We start from the raw sequence: 21,826 nt of genomic DNA, 5'->3' as shown, positions 1-21,826 counted from the left end.
CCCACTTCCTTTAAAACTCTGGGATGGAAACCATCTGCTCCTGGGGATTTGTCACTCTCCAGTGCCATTTTCTTCATTACTGTTATTTTACTTACGTTAATTTTATTGAGTCCCTGTCCCCAATTCAATATTAGTTTCTTTGGGATTTCCAGCATGCTAGCCTCTTCTACTGTAAATACTGACGCAAAGTAATTATTCAACATGTCTGCCATTTTCCCATTGTCATTGATAATATCACCACTTTGTTTTTAAGGAGCCAACATTGCTCCTGACCACTCTCTTTTTCTTGATGTGACGATAAAAATTATTTGTATTAATTTTGAAATCCCTTGCAAGCTTCTTTTCATACTCCCTTTTTGTAGCTCTTGCTGTATGTTTTGTAACCCTTTGCTGTTCTTTGTATCTTTCCCATTGGCCAGGATCTGTGCTATTTTTGTTTGCCCTTTCCTTTAGTTTGATTCTGTCCTTTACCTCTTTAGTTGTCCACGGCTGGGTTTTATTGGCAAGTAGATCTCTTGCCCCTCAGGGGTATAAACTGGTTCTGTATCATGTTAAATTTCTTTTTTTAAACATCTCCCACTGATCTGTCATTTTACCCAGTGACAGATTTGCCCAGTTTACTGTGGACAGTCTCTGCCTCAACCCGTTGAAGTCAGCCTTACCTAAGTCTAGAACCTTAGTAGCTGTTTCACATATTTCCCTTTCAAATATTACATTGAACTTGATCATGTTATGATCGCTATTGGATAAATGTTCACGCACAGTTCGGCTATTAACTAAATCTGGCTCATTACTAAATCTAATATGGCTTGTCCCCTTGTGCTTCGAGGACATATTATTGTAGAAAACTATCCCGGACACAGTCAAGAAATTCATTACCCTTCTGACAGGTGCTAGTCTGCTTTTCCCAATCTATATGAAAGTTAAACTCCCCCATTAAAACCACTCTATCTTTGCTACACACTTGTCTAATCGCTGCATTTATACAATCTAGTACTTCACATCTGCTACCAGGGGGCCTATACACAACTCCCACTGCAGTCTTAAATCCTTTCCTATTTCTTAACTCAACCCATATAGTCTCCACTGGCTGCTTACCTCTCATTATATCCTCTATTATCATTGAAGTGATTTCATCCTTAATCACTAAGGCTGCTCCTCCCCCGCTGCCACTTTTCCTATCGGTCCTGTAGACCTTATAACCTGGTATATTTAGTTCCCAGTCCTGACCGTTTTGCAGCCATGTCTCAGTAATGGCCACCATGTCATACCCTCCAAGTTGAAATGGCACCTGCAGTTCATTTAATTTATTCCATATACTGCGTGCGTTTGTATAAAGAACGCTTATTTGGGCCACTCACCCTAACCTGTCCTTCAGCTCTGATGTTTTACTCACATGTTTCTTATTTCTCTCTCCTGGTTTAATCACTTTACATCTTTTAGTTTTCCCTTTACCTGTAGTGCCTAAAGCACAATTTCTGACTGTTACTCTACTCCCTACCCTTTCGTTTGTTTTTGAGCTACTAGTTGTACTGCAATCTCCCCACCCCCTCCCCGACCCCATTTCCACCCACCATCTGATTTACTAGTTTAAAGTTCTTATTTATCCCTTCCGCAAGGACCCTGGTCCCAGACCGGTTCACGTGGAGCCTGTCCCAACGGTACAGTTCCTTCCTGTCCCAATACTGCTGCCAGTGCCCCTTGAAGTGATACGAGACTGCACTGTGGCCTAACCAATGTTTTATATAACTTCATCATCACTTTTTTATTTATTTGTTCATGGGATGTGGGCATCGCTGGCAAGGCCAGCATTTATTGCAGATCGCTAGTTGCCCTTGAGAAGGTGGTGGTGAGCCGCCGCCTTGAACCACTGCAGTCCGTGTGGTGAAAGTACTCCCACAATGCTGTTAGGGAGGGTGTTCCAGGATTTTGACCCAGCGACGATGAAGGAATAGCGATATACTTCCAAGTCAGGATGGTGTGTGACTTGGAGGGGAACTTGGAGGTGGTGGTGTTCCCATGCACCCGCTGCCCTTGTCCTTCTAGGTGGTAGAGGTCGCGGGTTTGGGAGGTGCTGCCGAAGAAGCCTTGCTGAGTTGCTGCAGTGCATCTTGTAGATGGTACACACTGCAGCCACGGTACGCCGGTGGTGGAGACAGTGAATGTTTAAGGTGGTGGATGGGGTGCCAATCAAGCGGGCTGCTTTGTCTTGGATGGTGTCGAGCTTCTTGAGTGTTGTTGGAGCTGCACTCATCCAGGCAAGTGGAAAGTATTCCATCACACCTTACTTGTGCCTTGTAGATAGTGGAGAGGCTTTGGGGAGTCAGGAGGTGCGGTGAGTGGCTTTGTTCCCACATCTGTGCTAGGGACCACTCTGAAAACCCGAGGTATTGGAGAGGGGGACCAGGGGGACTGTCCCTCAGATTTATTCATGGTTTTTCTCCTCTGTCCCCCCCCTTTCCTCATAGTGGGAAAGTATCTGGCCTCACGGTAACACAGTTGGAATCACTAAATTGTGGCGTGGAGGATTAAGAGCTCAAATCCGCGGCCTACTATTCCTTAGTGTAGCCCTGTAGATTTAAGAAAGTTTCCTTCGCTTTGTCTTTTGGACAATGTTGGCTGGCGTCAATCTCATATCATTCATTTCAAACAGAAAAGTTTGGACAAGCAGTAAATAATTTATTAGGGTTGTCTGTCTCGGCAGCGTAATGGGACTGAAGTTTAGTCTTGGGAACAGCACATCATTCTTTGCTTCTCTTCCTAAAGTTGAAGCAACAGTAGTGGTTTGCTTTAAAGAGGCTTCAAGTTACAATTGGTTCCCTCCATTTGTGTGCAGCCCACGTGTATGTCCCTTTGCTTACAGCGGTTTTAAATATTTGAAGAGTTATCTTCCACACTGCTTCTCTTGGATCATTCGCGAGACAACCAGAATGTTTTTCTTTGGTGGGAAGGGCAAAGGAGTTTAAATGAGCTGAATACACAAGTCTGGATACTGCTACCTTGTGCAACTGAATAAAAGCGACTCTATTCTCTTGTTTCCGCACTTGGATCCTGCTATATCACTGAACAGACAGAACATTACTTCTGTGTGTGCTTGTGATTTTAAACTTGAATGCACAGAGCAGTAATTTATTCTAGTGCGGTGGACACAGACTATTAAACACGTTTGTGTTCAGCAGCCTCTTTACCTGCACCATTTATTCTGGTGCCAACACTGATGAATCTTATTTATGTTACACTTCGCACTGGCTGTCGTCTCCCCTTTATTCAGCTGTGGCTTGAGATAAAAATTTAGGAGACAGCATGAGAGAAACTTGGACTGAGCGAAACCCTAGCGGATGAAACGAGTGAGTCACGATTCAGATGGTTTAGGCGGGTAAACGGAATGGTGGAATGTAGAGACATCAAGACCAAGACAAAATCACACAAACACCAGTTAAACTGTATCAGAGTTGATATGGGCGGGGCGGGGGGTGGATGCGGCAAGCATCTTTGTTTATGGAAGTAGTCTGTCTTGCATCTGATAGCAAGGATTGAGGTGGTTTTACTCATTCATCCTTTTGGAAGCTGATACAGTTTTACTTTAAGAACATAAGAACATAAGAAATAGGAGCAGGAGTAGGCCAATCGGCCCCTCGAGCCTGCTCCACCATTCAATAAGATCATGGCTGATCTGATCCTAACCTCAAATCTTCTATCACTCTGCATCCACCCGAACCCATGTGATCTCCCGGGAGAGGCGAAAAACCAGATAAAGACCCAATGGCCAATTTGGGAGAAAAAAATCTGGGAAATTCCTCTCCGACCCATCTACGCGATCGAAATTCTTCCAGGAGATCACTCTGTCCCTATATTTTCTACAGTACTTACCTTCTGTAAAGGCGATCTCCACCCCAGCCAGGAACAGGAATAAAACCATCTCCTAAAATCTAACACAGAATTAGAACACAGTAGGAGCAGAACCAGGCTACACGGCCCCTGGGCCCACTCCACTACCCACAGGGCCATGACCATTCCGAACCTAGACTCATGTCCAATTTCCTGCCCGCTCCCCATAACCCTTAATTCCCTTTACTTCTAGGAAACTATCTATTTCTGTTTTAAATTTATTTAATGATGTAGCTTCCACAGCTTTCTGGGGCAGCAAATTCCACAAACCTACCACCCTCTGAGTGAAGAAGTTTCTCCTCATCAGTTTTGAAAGAGCAGCCCCTTATTTTAAGATTATGCCCCCTAGTTCTAGTTTCACCCATCATTGGGAACATCCTCACCGCATCCACCCGATCAAGCCCCTTCACAATCTTACATGTTTCAATAAGATCGCCTCTCATTCTTCTGAACTCCAATGAGTAGAGTCCCAATCTACTCAACCTCTCCTCATATGACCACCCCCTCATCCCCGGGATTAACCGAGTGAACCTTCTTTGTACTGACTCGAGAGCAAGTATGTCTTTTCTTAAGTATGGACACCAAAACTGTATGCAGTATTCCAGGTGCGGTCTCACCAATACCTTGTACAACTGCAGCAATACCTCCCAGTTTTTATATTCCACCCCCCTAGCAATAACAGCCAACATTCCATTGGCCTTCTTAATCACTTGCTGCACCTGCATATTAACTTTTTGAGTTTCGTGCACCAGGACCCCCAGATCCCTTTGTACTACAGTACTTTCCAGTTTCTTGCCATTAAGATAATAACTTGCTCTATGATTTTTCCTGCCAAAGTGCATAACCTCACACTTTCCAGTATTGTATTCCATCTGCCAAATCTCTGCCCACTTACTTAGCCTGTCTATGTCCCTTTGCAGGTTTTTTATGTCCTCCTCACTCACTACTTTCCGTCCCATCTTTGTATCATCTGCAAACTTTGATATGTTACACTCGGTCCCCTCCTCCAAACTGTTAATATAGATTGTAAAGAGTTGGGGACCCAGCACTGACCCCTGCGGACCACCACTGGTTACTGGTTGCCAATCTGAGAACGAACCATTTATCCCAACTCTCTGCTTTCTGTTAGAGAGCCAATCCTCCACCCACGCCAGAATATTACCCTCAATCCCGTGATTTTTTATCTTGAGCAATAATCTTTTGTGTGGCACCTTGTCAAATGCCTTTTGGAAGTCTAAATACACTACGTCCACTGGTTCCCCTTTATCCACCCTGTATGTTACTTCCTCAAAAAACTGCAGCAAATTTGTCAAACATGACTTCCCCTTCATGAAACCATGCTGAGTTTGTCCTATTAAATTATGTTTATCCAAATGTCCCGTTACTGTCTCCTTAATAATGGACTCTAACATTTTACCAACCACAGATGTTAGGCTAACAGGTCTATAGTTTCCAGCCTTTTGCCTACTACCCTTTTTAAATAAGGGTGTTACATTAGCAGTTTTCCAATCTGCCGGGACCTTTGCTGAGTCCAGTGAGTTTTGGAAAATTATTACCAATGCATCCACAATCCCTACCGCTACTTCCCTCAAGACCCTAGGATGCAAGCCATCAGGTCCAGGGGATTTATCCGCCTTGAGTCCCATTATTTTACTAAGTACCACTTCCTTAGTGATTTTAATCGTATTCAGTTCCTCCCCCCCTAGAGCCCCCTGTTTGTCCAGTGTTGGGATATTCTTAGTGTCCTCTACTGTAAAGACTGATACAAAATAATTGTTCAGTGTTTTTGCCATCTCCATGTTTCCCACCATTAATTTCCCGGTCTCATCCTCTAAGGGACCAACATTTACTTTAGCCACCCTTTTTCTTTTTTATATAACTATAGAAACTTTTACTGTCTGTTTTTATATTTTTTGCTAATTTACTTTCATAATCTATCTTCCCTTTCTTAATCAATCTTTTAGTTATTTTTTGCTGTCTTTTAAAGCCTTCCCAATCTTCCATCCTCCCACTAGATTTGGCTACCTTATATGCCCTTGTTTTTAGTCGGATACTATCCTTAATTACTTTACTTAGCCACGGATGGCTATCTTTTCTTTTACACCCTTTTTTCCTCAGTGGAATATATATTTTTTGGAAGTTGTAAAATAACTTCTTAAATGTACACCACTGATCATGTACCGTCTTACCCTTTAATCTATTTTCCCAGTCCACTCTAATCAATTCCGCTCTCATACCTTCATAGTCTCCTTTATTCAAGCCCAGCACGCTTGTTTGAGATCTAACCTTCTCACCCTCTATTTGAATATGGAACTCAACCATGTTATGGTCACTCATTCCAAGGGGATCCTTTACTAGGACATTTTTAATTAATCCTGTCTCATTACACAGGACCAAATCTAAGGTTGCTTGCCCCCTGGTCGGTTCAGTTACATACTGCTCAAGAAACCCATCCCTAATACACTCAATGAACTCATCCTCAAGGCTGCTCTGCCCAATTTGATTTGTCCAGTTAATATGATAATTAAAATCCCCCATAATTATAGCTGTTCCCTTATTACAAGCCTCAACTATTTCCTGATTAATACTCCGTCCAACAGAGTTGCAACTGTTCGGAGGCCTATAGACTACACCCACTAGTGTTTTTTTCCCCTTATTATTCCTTATCTCCACCCAAACTGTTTCACTATCCTGCTCCTTTGACCCAATATCATTTCTCTGTATTATAGTGATTCCTTCCTTTATTAACATAGCCACCCCACCTCCTCTCCCTTCCTGCTTGTCCTTCCTGATTGTTAAATAACCTGGTATGTTTAATTCCCAGTCATGGTCACCCTGCAGCCATGTTTCTGTAATGGCCACAAGATCATACCCATATGTCGTTATTTGTGCCGTTAACTCATTCATTTTGTTACGAATGCTACGTGCATTCAGATAAAGAACTTTCAAATATGTTTTGTAACACTTAGTTCCTGTTTTTTCCCTTTTTAGTACTTTACTTGTTGCTCCATACCTTCTGTCCCTTCCTGACACATTCTGTTTTTTAATTCCCCCACTGCTACCTAAGTCTATGACCTTCTCTGTTGTCATTTCTATTATTTGCTCTCTAGAAACCTCCCCCCCACTAATTAGTTTAAAGCCCTCTCTACAGCCCTAGTTATATGATTCGCCAGGACTCTAGTCCCAGCACTGGCCAAGTGGAGTCCGTCCCAACGGAACAGCTCCCTCCTGTCCCAGTATTGGTGCCAGTGTCCCAAGAAGCAAAACCCATTTCTCCCACACCAGTCTTTGAGCCACGCATTTAACTCTTAAATTTTATTTATCCTAGCCATATTCGTTCGTGGCTCAGGTAATAACCCAGAGATTATTACCCTTGAGGTTCTGTTTTTTAATTTGACCCCTAGCTGCTCATGCTCCTTTAACAGAACCGTCTTCCTTGTCCTATCTACGTCGTTTGTACCAACATGGACCACGACAACTGGATCCTCCCCCTCCCACTCCAAGTTTCTTTCCAGCCCAGAAGAGATGTCCTTAACCCTCGCACCGGGCAGGCAACACAGCCTTCGGGACTCCCGCTCTTGACTGCAGAGAACCCTATCTATCCCCCTAATGATACTATTCCCTACCACTACAACATTTCTTTTTACTCCCTCCACTTGAATGGCCCCCTGTACCACGGTGCTGTGGCCAGGTTGCTCATCCTCCCTGCAGTCCCCACTCCCGCCCTCACAGGGAGTAAGAACCTCGATCCTGCTGGACAAGAAGAAGGGCTGCGTCTCCTTCAACACTACATCCTGGATCCCTGTACCTTCCTCACTCATAGTCACACTGTCCTGTCCCTGACCACGGACTACATCTGCAGTAATTAACTTCATAGGTGTGACCATCTCCTGAAACATAGAGTCCAGGAACTTCTCCCTTCCCTGATGTGTCGCAGTGTCTGAAGCTCGGTCTCAAGCTCCATAACATGGAACTTGAGTTCCTCTAGCAGCAAACACTTGTCGCAGATGTAATCACCGTGAGCCTCAATGGGGACCACCGGCTCCCACATCTCGCAACAGTAACACATCACCTGCTCCATTCTATATAATTAATTAAATTTCTTATTATTAGTTATGAAGACCCTGCCCGGATATAGATGATAATGTCACACCACTATTCAAAGGACTTACCAACTTAAAGGTATAAAAGAGAAGAGAAGGAAGAAAACCAACCAACCAGCTGATCACCAACCTCCTCCTTGAATACTGTCTGTGGGGCCTGTTTGGTTGACTCGTCTCGCTGCTCCGCCTCCACAGTGCTGTCTAAGCCTGGGAGTGGGGAACAAAACAGAGCAAAAAACACACCCTCACCTCCCACTTATCCGAACTCTCCCACTTAGCAAAACTCCAGCACCACTCAATGCCCAAGGCACTCCGTGCACTGCACTAGCCCCTCCCCTTTTATACCCGGATTCTACTTCCGGTTTAAAGTGCCCAAGAATTTAAAAAACCCTTAAAAAATTAAACTTACTTCAAATAATTGACTTCTTAACACACTAAAATTCACAAAATACACTTAAATGATTTTTCTCCCACTTAGCAAAACTCCAGCACCACTCAATGCACAAGGCACTTTACATGCTGTTTACCTGACCAGTTTTAACAGGGGGGGTGGGGAGTCAAGGAATGACTTTGTTTGGTGTGATTTGATGCAGGGTTGCGCTGACAGGGTTAATTCCCATTCTCTATTATGTCAACATAGAGGAGGTTGAACTGAAGCCCAAGCACTTCCTAACTGAAACGAAAAAATGAGAGGGCAAGTCCTCCCAGGCCACGCGCACATCTGCTAACATCTGGCTAAGGAGAGGCGCAGGCTCCAGTCTCTCCTTTTTGGCCTGTGTCGGGTCATAGAAAGTATCTATCTGAGTCTGCATCTGCCAGTAATTCCTAACTGTGTTCCCTGTTAAAGCCATTGTGCTCCAAAAGTAGTTAACTGTGTAACGCGTTTGAGGCATTTTGGGCTAAAAATTCACTTTGGGGCGCCAAGCTCGCCTGGGCGCCGGAATTACCGCTGCGCGCGGAGCCACTTGCGCCATCGGGATATTCAGTTTCTGCGCCCCAAATGGAAGCCGGCCGCTATACAAGGCTTCCCGCGCCCCGTTTGGGGCGCTGAAACTGAATATCGGCGCGCAAAGTGCCGCAGCGCCACCCGCTGCGGCACAGCACGCTGCGGTACTGCAGGCCTTCCTCCCACTGTTAAGGGGGAGGTGCCTACAACAGCGCGATCCCCGCTCGCGAGTGCCGGCAAATGAGCCCGGCACCAAGGAGAAGTGCCGGGCTCTCGGGAAACAGCCGGCAATGCCGCGGGGGGGTGGGTGTAGGAGGCCGGGGACGGAGGTGCGGGCAGGCGGCTGCCAAAAAAGCGGCCGGCCGCACCTCCACCTTAACTCGCGCCACTACCGCCACAGGTAGGCCCCTGTGTACCAGTCGCTATTTGCGGCCGGCGCGGAAGAGGCGGCCGTGACCTAATATGGCATTCGGGGCGGTAGCGGGGCGTTGCGCACACCTATGACGTCATCGGTGGCGGCGCAGCGCTACAGGCTAACGCCGCCATTAGCGCCCCGCTAAATATCGCGGTGGTTGCGGCCAGTGGCGCTAAAGCCTCTGAGTGGCCTCTTTGGGCGCAAACTGGTGGCGCAAGCAACTGAATTTCTAGGCCTATGACTGTAACAAAGCACTGCCTAAATGCAAGTTATTTTAACGGCCTTTGGCCACGATTGCATTCAGACTCTTCCGAAGAGAGTTGAAAGCTGTTCTCCAAGGATTTGGGAGAGGGAAATGTCTTCCCTATTGGCCGTAATCCAGACTGAAATTAAAATCGATTAAGCAGTCAAATCAGTGTGCCTCTAACGATATTGGTCGTAAGTCCCTGAGTGCATGATTTTATTCCACTCCGAAGTGGGACCTGCGCGATTCGTTTGCAGTTAAGTAGTTCAGCCTTGCACACTTGTGGGATAAATTCCATATTCAGCAGCTCACCTTCCTCCTGTGAATCTTTTGCCTGAGCGATATAATAAGTAGGACCCCAGAAACTATCCTCGTGTATCGTTTTATAAATCCAAAGTGACGGGAGAATAACAAGATGTAAAACATAGCATTATGCAGGTGGCCATCTGTCTCTGATAATAAAACATAGCTATGTTGCTCCAGAGAGCCATCGATCTGAATTGGTCTCGGCTGATGCTTGGCTCCCTTGCAGAGTTTTTTTTTTCCCGTCAGTTCTTGGCTGGGCTGTTAGGTGGGAAAAATGCACAGTGACAAGAAAGGAAGGAACTTCTTGAGACAGTTCTCCTTCTCACTCCACCGAAAGTATATCCAGTCAGCTAATCATACAGTTGCCACAGCAACAACCTGCACTTACAATATCTTTAATGTCGCAAAGCATTTGAAAGAACTTAGTATTTCAGTGGAAGGGAAAGGAAGTGAAGGGAAGGGAAAGGGGAGATACAGGAAACTTTGGTTTATCCGGAGGTTAACTGTCCGGAATGCTCGAGCCACCGGCAAAAATCAGGAGCCGTTTCGTTAGTTTTTTTTTCTTTTTGTTGCTTTTTTTTCCACCAGTCAGGCTCTGCACGGTCTCGCTGAAGCTGTTGCTAAGCTACAGAGACGCTTGCAAGGTACGGCCGACTGTTTAGAAGCTGTTGCTAAGCAACAGGGTTTGTTGCCAGATACGGAGCTCAAAATCTCCGTATGTTTCAACATTAGCGCTGGTTTGTCCGGCAGTTTTGATGGGACGGCAACAGCTCGGTCCCGTCGGTGCCGGATAGCACAAAGTTTCCTGTACTGAGCGGAAGTTAGAAGCAGTTTGGGGAGATGAGCATGGAGATAGAAGAGGCTGTGAAAACCTGACTAATATGAGAAATTGAACAATCCTTTAAAATAGTCTGTTTGATTTAATTTATAGATAAAGCGTGGAGCAAGAAGCATCCATTCTGAATGGCTAAATACTACTATAATGCATATCAGAATAAGTCAAAACTGGAAAAGTCTGAAACCTCTGATTCAACCTGACACATTAACCAATCTTTCTTTCTCAGACAATGACTGACCTACTGTTTGTTTCCAGCATAGGAATAGGAAATATGGTAGTATAGTGGCTATGTTGCTGAACTAGTAATCCAGAGGCCTGGACTAATGATCCAGGGAAATAAGTTCAAATCTCACCACGGCAGCTGGGGAATTTAAATTCAAAAGAATTAAATATATCTGGAATTTTTTTTTATAAAGCTGGTAACCATGATTGTCATACCCATCTGGTTCACTAATGTCCTTGAGGGAAAGGAATCTGTCGTCCTTACCCGGTCTTACCTACATGTGATTCCAGACCCACAGCAATGTGGTTGACTCTTAACTGCCCTCTGAAATGACCTAGCAAACCACTCAGTTGTATTCAAGAAGGTGGCTCACCACCACCACCTCTAGGGCAGTTAGGGATGGGCAATAAATGTTGGCCTTGCCAGCGACATCCATATCCCCTGAATGAATTTTTAGAAAATTGATTTTTTTCAGATTTGCAGTGTTCACGGCTTTTCCTGTTATCTGTAAACTTCAAAACGAACCACTTATAATGCCTCAGACTGAATAAGAAATAGGAGCAGGAGTAGACCATTCGGACCTTCGAACCTGCTCTGCCATTCAGTAAGATCATGGCTGATCTTCTACCTCAACTCCACCTTCCCGCACTAACCCCATATCCCTTGGTTCCCTTAGTATCCAAAAATCTAATCCTTAAATATACTCAACAACTGAGCCTCCACAGCCCTATGGGGTAGAGAATTCCAAAGATTCACAGCCCTTTGAGTGAAGAAATTTCTGAGACTGTGACCCCTGGTTCTTGACTCCCCTGCCAGGAGAAACATCCTCCCAGCATCTACCCTGTCAAGCCCCTTAAGAATTTTATACATTTCAATGAGATCACCTCTCATTCTTCTAAACTCTAGGGGATATAGGCCTAGTATCTTCAATCTCTCCTCATAGGACAATCCCCCATATCCCAGGAATCAGTTTGGTGAACCTCCATTGCACTCTCTCTAAGGCAAGTATATCCTTCCTTAGGTAAGGAGACCAAAACTGCACACAGTACTCCAGGTATGGCCTCACCATGGCCCTATATAATTGCAGTAAGATTTCTTTACTCTTATACTCCAATCCTTTTGAATTCAAGACTAACATACCATTTGATTTCCTAATTGCTTGCTGCATGTTAACTTTCTGTGATTCATTTACAAGGACACCCAGGTCCCTCTGAATACCAACATTTCCCCAGTCTGTCGCCATTTAAAAAATAATCTGCTTTTCTATTTTTCCTGCCAAAGTGGATAACTTCACATTTCTCCACATTACATTCTATCTGCCATGTTCTTGCCCACTCACATAACCTGTCTTATAGCCCTTTCCTCCTTGCGTCCTCCTCATTAAAGTCCGGAGCAGGAGGCAGAGATAACACAACATTATGGTTATCACAAGCCGTTTGTTCATCTCTTGTCAGGTTTTGAAACATTCTAGTTCATTTAGTTCATATGCTGATTTTTCTTAAATCAAACAGGTTGCTGTTGTACTATATTGAACTTAATAATGGTCTTATCCCGACAGTTGAGGGCAGCAGTCCTCTGCGTTCTCTGAAGTGGATTCAATTAACACAAAGTTTTTTAAGAAATGATGAAGACATAATAGGAAGAAGGCATGTTTAAAAAAACACAGCGAAGCTGTCCACTTTTAATCCCATGTGTTAGTTTAATTTTATTTCATTTTTGTGCTGTCAATAATATAATAGGTTGGATCGATGCTTAAGCTTGTTTTGCTGATCTGCACATGGCCCTGGGGTGGGTGAAAATCAATATCTCAAACGTTGATTTTCATGGACAGGAAGCAGTACGGAACAGAATGGCGTGGCCACGTAGAAAGAATATGCAAAAGGTCGCTAGGAGACGCAATCATGTTCTATTAGGACACTAAATCTGCCCACAGCCAGGTGTCACCAACTGACAGAATATTTTATTTTCAATTTAACACTATACACATAGCTTATTGTTTGGGGAAAAGGATTGATTTGAGTATCTCTGAAAACAGAAATGAATGTATAGGAAAAGATGATTGCAGTCTGTGTAGCTGGTCCCAAGTTTTAAAAAAAATATCCCATCTACTACTCTACCTCCTATTCTCTAATATCGTTCAATGCCAAATATCTATGAATCTTGAATTCTGCACCGATGCTATCCAACTTCACTGCCTCCTTGGGCAATCTGTTTCATGTATTCACCACCCTCCATGTAATAAATCTAAATTGTTTGTCCATCTTCCCTCTTCTGATCTTAAATCCAGGTCCCGGGCTGAACATCACATGTACCGACCCATCACATTGGATTAACGACTCCAGATTCAACTTGCATTACTCATCTTGAATCACTCTTCAAACCGTCTATATTGAAGGCAGTACGCATAAATATTCAGTTTTAAATTAATTCCAACCCTATGTTCTTTAGGCACATGACAGTCGGAACAACCTTAGAAGAATGAGGGGGGTGATGTAAGAAAACTACTAGGCATTTGGTCTAAGCGTTAAATAAAGCTTTAATCAACTGTTTTACAACATGGAGGTCTAATTGTGTCCTTCACTAGTTCCTGTTAAGAATGTCCTACGCAAGCTGGGCCTGTGCCCGAGTATTTATACTCTCCCTGGACAGCACCACCCGTAGGCCGCTCAGTATTATTTCATAAGTCTTTCTTTCATGAATGACTGATTCAAGTCAGGGGGCACTGTCTACACTCCACGGGGAGGGGGTCTATTACAATCCTGTGTATTACTAGACTGGAACTCTTGGTTGTCTGTAGTTTTCATTATCTACTCCCAGAGGCTGAGTTGAAGGCTTTCTTCCATCATAGCAGATAATGGTGGTTCTTCGTCACTGATGTGTGACGCTTAATTGTAATAAGTAAGTAGTGCTTCCCCCATGACATGAGCTACACTGTGCACTCATTTGAAATGGGAAGGTAAACGCGGTACGAAATGGGAAGGTAAACGCAGTATGAATGGGGAGACTCAGTTAATACTCGGCTGTCATCTCGGGGGTGGGGGTGGGGGGGGGGGGTGGAGAAAGCCGCCGGCAGAAACAACTGAACTGGTGGGCGGTGCTCAGTGCATCGTGCTCAGTCGAAGGGACAGTGGTCTCTGGTTCTACAATCTGGTTGGAAGAGCTTTCCAGCCCTATACACAGACACTGCAGTACTACACACAAGCGCGTGCTCACATTGACACGAACTTTAGTCGTATCGATTAAGTGGGAGGTACTTTCATCATTGGTAGAAAGTTCTGTAATTTTATTTTTATTTTTTGCTCCAAAACCAACGGGATGCCCCATTATTCCTCTTTAGTAATAGCCTCACAATTTGCTTTCTTACCAGTTTCTCGGAAGCGAAAATCTAAAAACTGGGAGGTAGAGGATTTCTACGACAGTGACGAGGATACCTTCTTAGATCGGACAGGAGCTATCGAAAAGAAGAGGCTCAGCAGAATGAAGAAAGCTGGGAAAGTAGAGGAGAAAGTGGAAACTTATGACTCGCTGGTAAAAGTCTAAAGTTTTCTTTCAATGATGTGCTCAGCCTCAGAACGAACATAAATCTTTAGAGAAGAGGTATATAAGGGCTCCATGAAGAGCAGGTGCTTGTTCCAAGGTCATGTTGCACAACTTGTGGTACCTGGTTCATTGTGGCAATAATGGAGACCTCCCAGGAGATAATACACCAGATAGATAGAAAGCAAGACCACCTCCAGTGGTCTTAGTTTATTCATTCAGGTTGTGTTGCCTGCCCGGTGCCAGGGTTAAAGACATCTCCTCACGGCTGGAGCAAAACTTGGAGTGGGACGGGGACGATCCAGTTGTCGTGGTCCACGTAGGAACCAACGACATAGGTAGAACTAGGAATGAGGTTATGCTGAGGGAGTTTGAGGAGCTAGGATTCAAATTAAAAAGCAGAACCTCAAAGGTAATAATCCCTGGATTGTTACCTGAGCTACGCGCAAATTGGCATGGGGACAGATTAGAGGTTTAAATGCGTGGCTCAGTGAGGTGTGGGAGGAAGGGGTTTCGGTTCATGGAGCACATGCACCAGTACTGGGGAAAGAGGGAGCTGTTCCGTTGGGATGGGCTTCACTTAAATCGGGCTGGAACCAGTGTCCTGGCGAACCGAATAACTAGGGCAGTAGACAGGGATTTAAACTAATGGGAGGATTCAGGAAAGTGCAAATTTAGAAGCAGCGAGAGAAATGTTGAGGCTCTGGAGCAGAGTTTTGGGTAAAAATAAGCAGAGTGGGTCAGGAAGGGACAGAGAGCGTAACAAAGGTAATAAGGCATCAGTGACTAAGGTGACATCAGGAAAAAGCTAAAGGCACTATATCTGAATGCGTGAAGCATTCGCAACAAAATAGATGAATTAATAGCGCAGATAGAAATGAGTAGGCTTGATCTATTAGCCATAATGGAGACGTGGTTGCAAAGTGGCCAAGGTTGGGAACTAAATATTCCACGATACTTAACTTTTAGAAGGGATAGGCAAAATGGAGAAGGAGGAGGGGTAGCCCTGATAATAAAGGATGGGATAAAGACAGTAGAGAGAAAGGATCTTAGCTCCGAAAATCAAGAAGTAGAATCTCTGGGTGGAGCTAAGATACAGCAAGGGGCAGAAAATATTGGTGGGAGTTGTTTATAGGCCCCCAAACAGTAGTTGTAATGTAGGGCAGAGTATAAATCAGGAAATTAGAGGCACATGTAACAAGGGTAATACAGTAATCATGGGGGACTTTAATCTACATATAGACTGGGCAAACCAAATCTGCAGTAATAGTGTGGAGGATGAATTCATGGGATGTATACAAGATAGTTTTCTAGATCAGTATGTTAAGGAACCAACTGGGGAACAGGCTATTTTACATCTAGTATTGTGCAATGAGAAAGGGTTAATTAATTACCTTGTAGTAAAGGGGCCTTTAAGGAAGAGTGACCATAATATGATAGAATTTTATATTGAGTTTGAAAGTGATTTAGTTAAATCCGAAACTAGGGTCTTGAATCTAAATAAAGCAAACTAAATAGGTATGAGGGGTGAGTTGGCTCAGGTAGAAACTACATTAAAAGGTATGACAGCAGATCAGCAATCACAAGCATTTAAAGAATTAATACGTAATTTACAACAAATATACATTCCTTTAAGGCACAAAAATCCCACAGGAAAAGTGGTCAAACGTGGCTAACAAGAGAAGTTAAAGATAGTATTAGATCAAAGGAATGGGCTTATAATGTTGTCAACAAGAGTAGTAAGCCTGAAGATTGGGAGGATTTCCGAATTCAGCATAGGAGGACCAAGAAATTGATAAGGAAAGGGAAAATAGAGAGTAAACTAGCGAGAGACATAAAAACAGACTGTAAAAGCTTCTATAGGTGCGTAAAAAGGAAAAGATTAGCGAAAGTAAACGTGGGTCCCGAACAGGCTGAGACAGGAGAAATTATAATTGGGAATAATAAAATTGCAGAGAAATTAAACAAATACTTTGTGTCTGTCTTCACGGAAGAAGACGCAAAAAACCTCCTGGAAATAGTGGAGAACCAAGGGTCCAGCGAGAATGAGGAACTGAAAGAAATTAGTATTAGTAAAAACAATATTACTGGAGAAATTAAGGGGACTGAAAGCTGATAAATCCCCTGGACCTGATGACCTACATCCTAGAGTTTTGAAAGAGGTGGCTATAACGATAGTGGATGCATTAGTTGTCATCTTCGAAAATTCCATTGATTCTAGAATGGTTCCCGCAGATTAGAAGATAGCAAATGTAACCCCACTATTTAAGAAAGGAGGGAGAGAGACAGCGGGGAACTACAGACCAGTTAGCCTGACATCAGTAGTAGGGAAAATGCTAGAATCTATTATTAAGGATGTGGTAACAGGGCACTGAGAAAATAATAATAGGATTGGGCAGTCAACACGGATTTATGAAAGGGAAATCGTGTTTGACGAATCTGTTAGAGTTTTCTGAGGTTGTAACTAGCAGAATAGATAAGGGGAAAACAGTGAATGTGGTGTATTTGGATTTTCAGAAGGCATTCAAAAAGGTGCCACACAAAAGGTTATTAAACAAAATTAGGGCTCATGGGATTGGGGGTAATATACTAGCATGGATTGAGGATTGTTAACGGACAGAAAGCAGAGAGTTGGAATAAACGGGTCATTTTCAGGTTGGCAGGCTGTAACTTGTGGGGTACCGCAAGGATGAGTGCTTGTGCCTCAGCTATTCACAATCTATATCAATGATTTGGATGAGGGGACCAAATGTAATATATCCAAGTTTGTTGATACAAAGCTGGGTGGGCATGTAAGTTGTGAGGAGGATGCAAAGAGGCTTCAAGGGGATAAAGATAGACTAAGTGAGTGGGCAAGAACATGGCAAATGGAATATAATGTGGAGAAATGTGAAGTTATCCACTTTGGTAGGAAAAATAGAAAAGCAGATTTTTTTAAATGGTGAGAGATTTGGAAATGTTGGTGTTCAGAGGGACCTGGGTGTCCTTGTACACGAATCACTGAAAGTTAACATGCAGGTACAGCAAGCAATTAGGAAAGCAAATGGTATGTTGCCTTTATTACAAGACTAAAGTCGTCTTACTGCAATTATATAGGGCCCTGGTGAGACCACACCTGGAGTATTGTGTGCAGTTTTGGTCTCCTTACCTAAGGAAGGATATACTTGCCATAGAGGGAGTGCAACAAAGGTTCACCAGACTGGTTCCTGGGATGGGAGGACTGTCCTATGAGGAGAGATTGAGGAGACTAGGCCTGTATTCTCCAGAGTTTAGAAGAATGAGAGGTGACCTCATTGAAACATACAAAATTCTTAGAAAGGGCTTGACAGGGTAGAATTAGGGAGGATGTTTCCCCTGGCTGGGGAGTCTAGAACCAGGGGTCACAGTAGCAGAATAAGGGGTCGGTCATTTAGGACTGAGATGAGGAGAAATTTCTTCACTCAGAGGGTGGTGAATCTTTGGAATTCTCTACCTCAAAAGGCTGTGGAGGCTCAGTCGTTGAGCATATTCAAGACAGAGATCGAAGATTTTTGGATATTAAGGGAATCAAGGGATATGGGGATAGTGCAGGAAAGTGGAGTTGAGGTAGAAGATCAGCCATGATCTTATTGAATGGCGGAGTAAGCTCGAGGGGCCAAGTGGCCGACTCCTGCTCTTATTTCTGACGTTCTTATGCTTTTTCACATTGCTGTACTTCTACTTTATAAAATTCTCCTTTAGAAATGCATGGAAATCTCCACTGATGGGTCTGCTGGTTTAAGCATTGAGTAACTCCGCCTTACAGGCAGGTCCTAAACTCCATCTCGGTCTGTGCTGAGTTTGCTGATCTCAGCTGTGGCATTACAATTGGCCTCAGCATCCCAGCATTGGGGAGAGGAGCACCAGCCTGCATTCCCACTGCTGTTTGCTAACGAGTCCCCTGTTGGAGATGTGCGCATATGGATGTTGGGTGAAGACCGCTTGGTGCTCGGTCACAATTTCCCCCATTCTGTCAAATAGCTTGTTGACTATCTAGACTTGCACTGAAATGTCACCCTTGGTAGAGGTACTGGAGCTTGTGGAGCCAGAAGAGGAAGGAAAGAAAATTGATGTGGTGAGAAGGAGGACATTTTTAAAATGGCACCCTTTAGTTCTTTCGGCTTGGGTCTGCTCAACAGTGGTAGCGGTAGGGAGTCGTGATTCTGAATTTAAAAAAAAATCAAAATCCCAGTCGACACTTGTCAGAAAAGATAATCAGATTTGGCTGAGTCTCCAAGAATTGAGCATATAAATGAGCAACCTCGGTCTGAATTGTTCTAATCAATGTCTAGCGGGGTGAGGGGCAGAGAGCAGCGGCGATCGGGGTGGGGAGGTTGAATCACTGTCCAGCGGGGTGAGGGGCAGAGAGCAGCGGCGATCGGGGTGGGGAGGTTGAATCACTGTCCAGCGGGGTGAGGGGCGGAGAGCAGTGGCGATTGGGGTGGGGAGGTTGAATCACTGCCCAGCGGGGTGAGGGGCGGAGAGCAGTGACGATCGGGGTGGGGGGGTTGAATCACTGTCCAGTGGGGTGATCGGTTTCCATCGGGGGGGGGAGCAGTGATCGGGGGGGTTGATCGGTTTCCATTGGGGGGAGGAGCAGTGATCGGGGGGTTGATCGGTTTCCATCGGTGGGGGGGGAGCAGTGATCGGGGGGGTTGATCGGTTTCCATCGGGGGGGGAGCAGTGATCGGGGGGGTTGATCGGTTTCCATCGGGGGAGGAGCAGTGATCGGGGGGGTTGATCGGTTTCCATCGGTGGGGGGGGAGCAGTGATCGGGGGGGTTGATCGGTTTCCATCGGGGGGGAGGAGCAGTGATCGGGGGGGTTGATCGGTTTCCATCGGGGGGGGGAGCAGTGATCGGGGGGGTTGATCGGTTTCCATCGGGGGGGGAGGAGCAGTGATCGGGGGGGGTTGATCGGTTTCCATCGGGGGAGGAGCAGTGATCGGGGGGGGTTGATCGGTTTCCATCGGGGGGGAGCAGTGATCGGGGGGGTTGATCGGTTTCCATCGGGGGGAGGAGCAGTGATCGGGGGGGGTTGATCGGTTTCCATCGGGGGAGGAGCAGTGATCGGGGGGGTTGATCGGTTTCCATCGGGGGAGGAGCAGTGATCGGGGGGGTTGATCGGTTTCCATCGGGGGAGGAGCAGTGATCGGGGGGGTTGATCGGTTTCCATCGGGGGGGGAGCAGTGATCGGGGGGGTTGATCGATTTCCATCGGGGGAGGAGCAGTGATCGGGGGGGTTGATCGGTTTCCATCGGGGGGGGAGCAGTGATCGGGGGGGTTGATCGGTTTCCATCGGGGGGGGAGCAGTGATCGGGGGGGGGGGTTGATCGGTTTCCATCGGGGGGGAGGTGCAGTGATCGGGGGGGTTGATCGGTTTCCATCGGGGGAGGAGCAGTGATCGGGGGGGTTGATCGGTTTCCATCGGGGGGGGAGCAGTGATCGGGGGGGTTGATCGGTTTCCATCGGGGGGGGGGAGCAGTGATCGGGGGGGTTGATCGGTTTCCATCGGGGGGGGGGGAGCAGTGATCGGGGGGGTTGATCGGTTTCCATCGGGGGGGGGGGAGCAGTGATCGGGGGGGTTGATCGGTTTCCATCGGGGGGGGAGCAGTGATCGGGGGGGTTGATCGGTTTCCATCGGGGGGGGGGAGCAGTGATCGGGGGGGTTGATCGGTTTCCATCGGGGGGAGGAGCAGTGATCGGGGGGGGTTGATCGGTTTCCATCGGGGGGAGGAGCAGTGATCGGGGGGGGTTGATCGGTTTCCATCAGGGGGAGGTGCAGTGATCGGGGGGGGTTGATCGGTTTCCATCGGGGGGGAGGAGCAGTGAGCGGGGGCGGGGGGGGGGTTGATCGGTTTCCATCGGGGGAGGAGCAGTGACCGGGGCGGGGGGGGTTGATCGGTTTCCATCGGGGGGGGGAGCAGTGACCGGGGGGGGGGGGTTGATCGGTTTCCATCGGGGGAGGAGCAGTGATCGGGGGGGGAGTTGATCGGTTTCCATCGGGGGAGGAGCAGTGATCGGGGGGGTTGATCGGTTTCCATCGGTGGGGGGAGGAGCAGTGATCGGGGGGGTTGATCGGTTTCCATCGGGGGGGAGGAGCAGTGATCGGGGGGGGTTGATCGGTTTCCATCGGGGGGGGAGCAGTGATCGGGGGGGTTGATCGGTTTCCATCGGGGGGGGGGGAGCAGTGATCGGGGGGGTTGATCGGTTTCCATCGGGGGAGGAGCAGTGATCGGGGGGGTTGATCGGTTTCCATCGGGGGAGGAGCAGTGATCGGGGGGGTTGATCGGTTTCCATCGGGGGAGGAGCAGTGATCGGGGGGGTTGATCGGTTTCAATTGGGGGGGAGGAGCAGTGATCGGGGGGGGGGGGTTGATCGGTTTCCATCGGGGGGGGAGCAGTGATCGGGGGGTTGATCGGTTTCCATCGGGGGGGGAGCAGTGATCGGGGGGGTTGATCGGTTTCCATCGGGGGGGGGGAGCAGTGATCGGGGGGTTGATCGGTTTCCATCGGGGGGGGAGCAGTGATCGGGGGGTTGATCGGTTTCCATCGGGGGGGGAGGAGCAGTGATCGGGGGGGTTGATCGGTTTCCATCGGGGGAGGAGCAGTGATCGGGGGGATTGATCGGTTTCAATTGGGGGGGAGGAGCAGTGATCGGGGGGGGGGGGTTGATCGGTTTCCATCGGGAGGGGAGCAGTGATCGGGGGGGGGGTTGATCGGTTTCCATCGGGGGGGGGAGCAGTGATCGGGGGGGTTGATCGGTTTCCATTGGAGGGAGCAGTGATCGGGGGGGTTGATCGGTTTCCATTGGGGGAGGGAGCAGTGATCGGGGGGGTTGATCGGTTTCCATTGGGGGGAGGAGCAGTGATCGGGGGGGTTGATCGGTTTCCATCGGGGGGGGAGCAGTGATCGGGGGGTTGATCGGTTTCCATCGGGGGGGGGGAGCAGTGATCGGGGGGGTTGATCTGTTTCCATCGGGGGGGGGAGCAGTGATCGGGGGGGTTGATCGGTTTCCATCGGGGGGGGGAGCAGTGATCGGGGTGGGGGTTGATCGATTTCCATCGGGGGGGAGGTGCAGTGATCGGGGGGGTTGATCGGTTTCCATCGGGGGGAGGAGCAGTGATCGGGGGGGTTGATCGGTTTCCATCGGGGGAGGAGCAGTGACCGGGGCGGGGGGGGTTGATCGGTTTCCATCGGGGGGGAGGAGCAGTGACCGGGGGGGGTGGTTGATCGGTTTCCATCGGGGGAGGAGCAGTGACCGGGGCGGGGGGGGGTTGATCGGTTTCCATCGGGGGAGGAGCAGTGAGC

General features: G+C 46.9%; 1 protein-coding gene across 1 annotated transcript in view; it reads left to right on the top strand.

Annotated features, from left to right (window-relative positions):
• The window catches only part of slc4a1ap (solute carrier family 4 member 1 adaptor protein), a 151,568-nt gene that overhangs the window by 53,077 nt on the left and 76,665 nt on the right, over positions 1-21,826 (top strand). The window contains exon 7 of the mRNA XM_085997928.1: positions 14,331-14,491. Coding sequence (XP_085854054.1) covers positions 14,331-14,491 — 161 coding nt within the window. The remainder of the gene's footprint in view (positions 1-14,330; positions 14,492-21,826) is intronic.

This window comes from Somniosus microcephalus, chromosome 9, assembly GCF_052327205.1.
Source record: "Somniosus microcephalus isolate GS21.2 chromosome 9, FLI_Smic_1.0, whole genome shotgun sequence".
Classification (NCBI taxonomy): domain Eukaryota; kingdom Metazoa; phylum Chordata; class Chondrichthyes; order Squaliformes; family Somniosidae; genus Somniosus; species Somniosus microcephalus.
The sequence above is the reverse complement of the archived record's forward strand: the minus strand, read 5'-3'. Positions and strand labels throughout refer to the sequence as shown.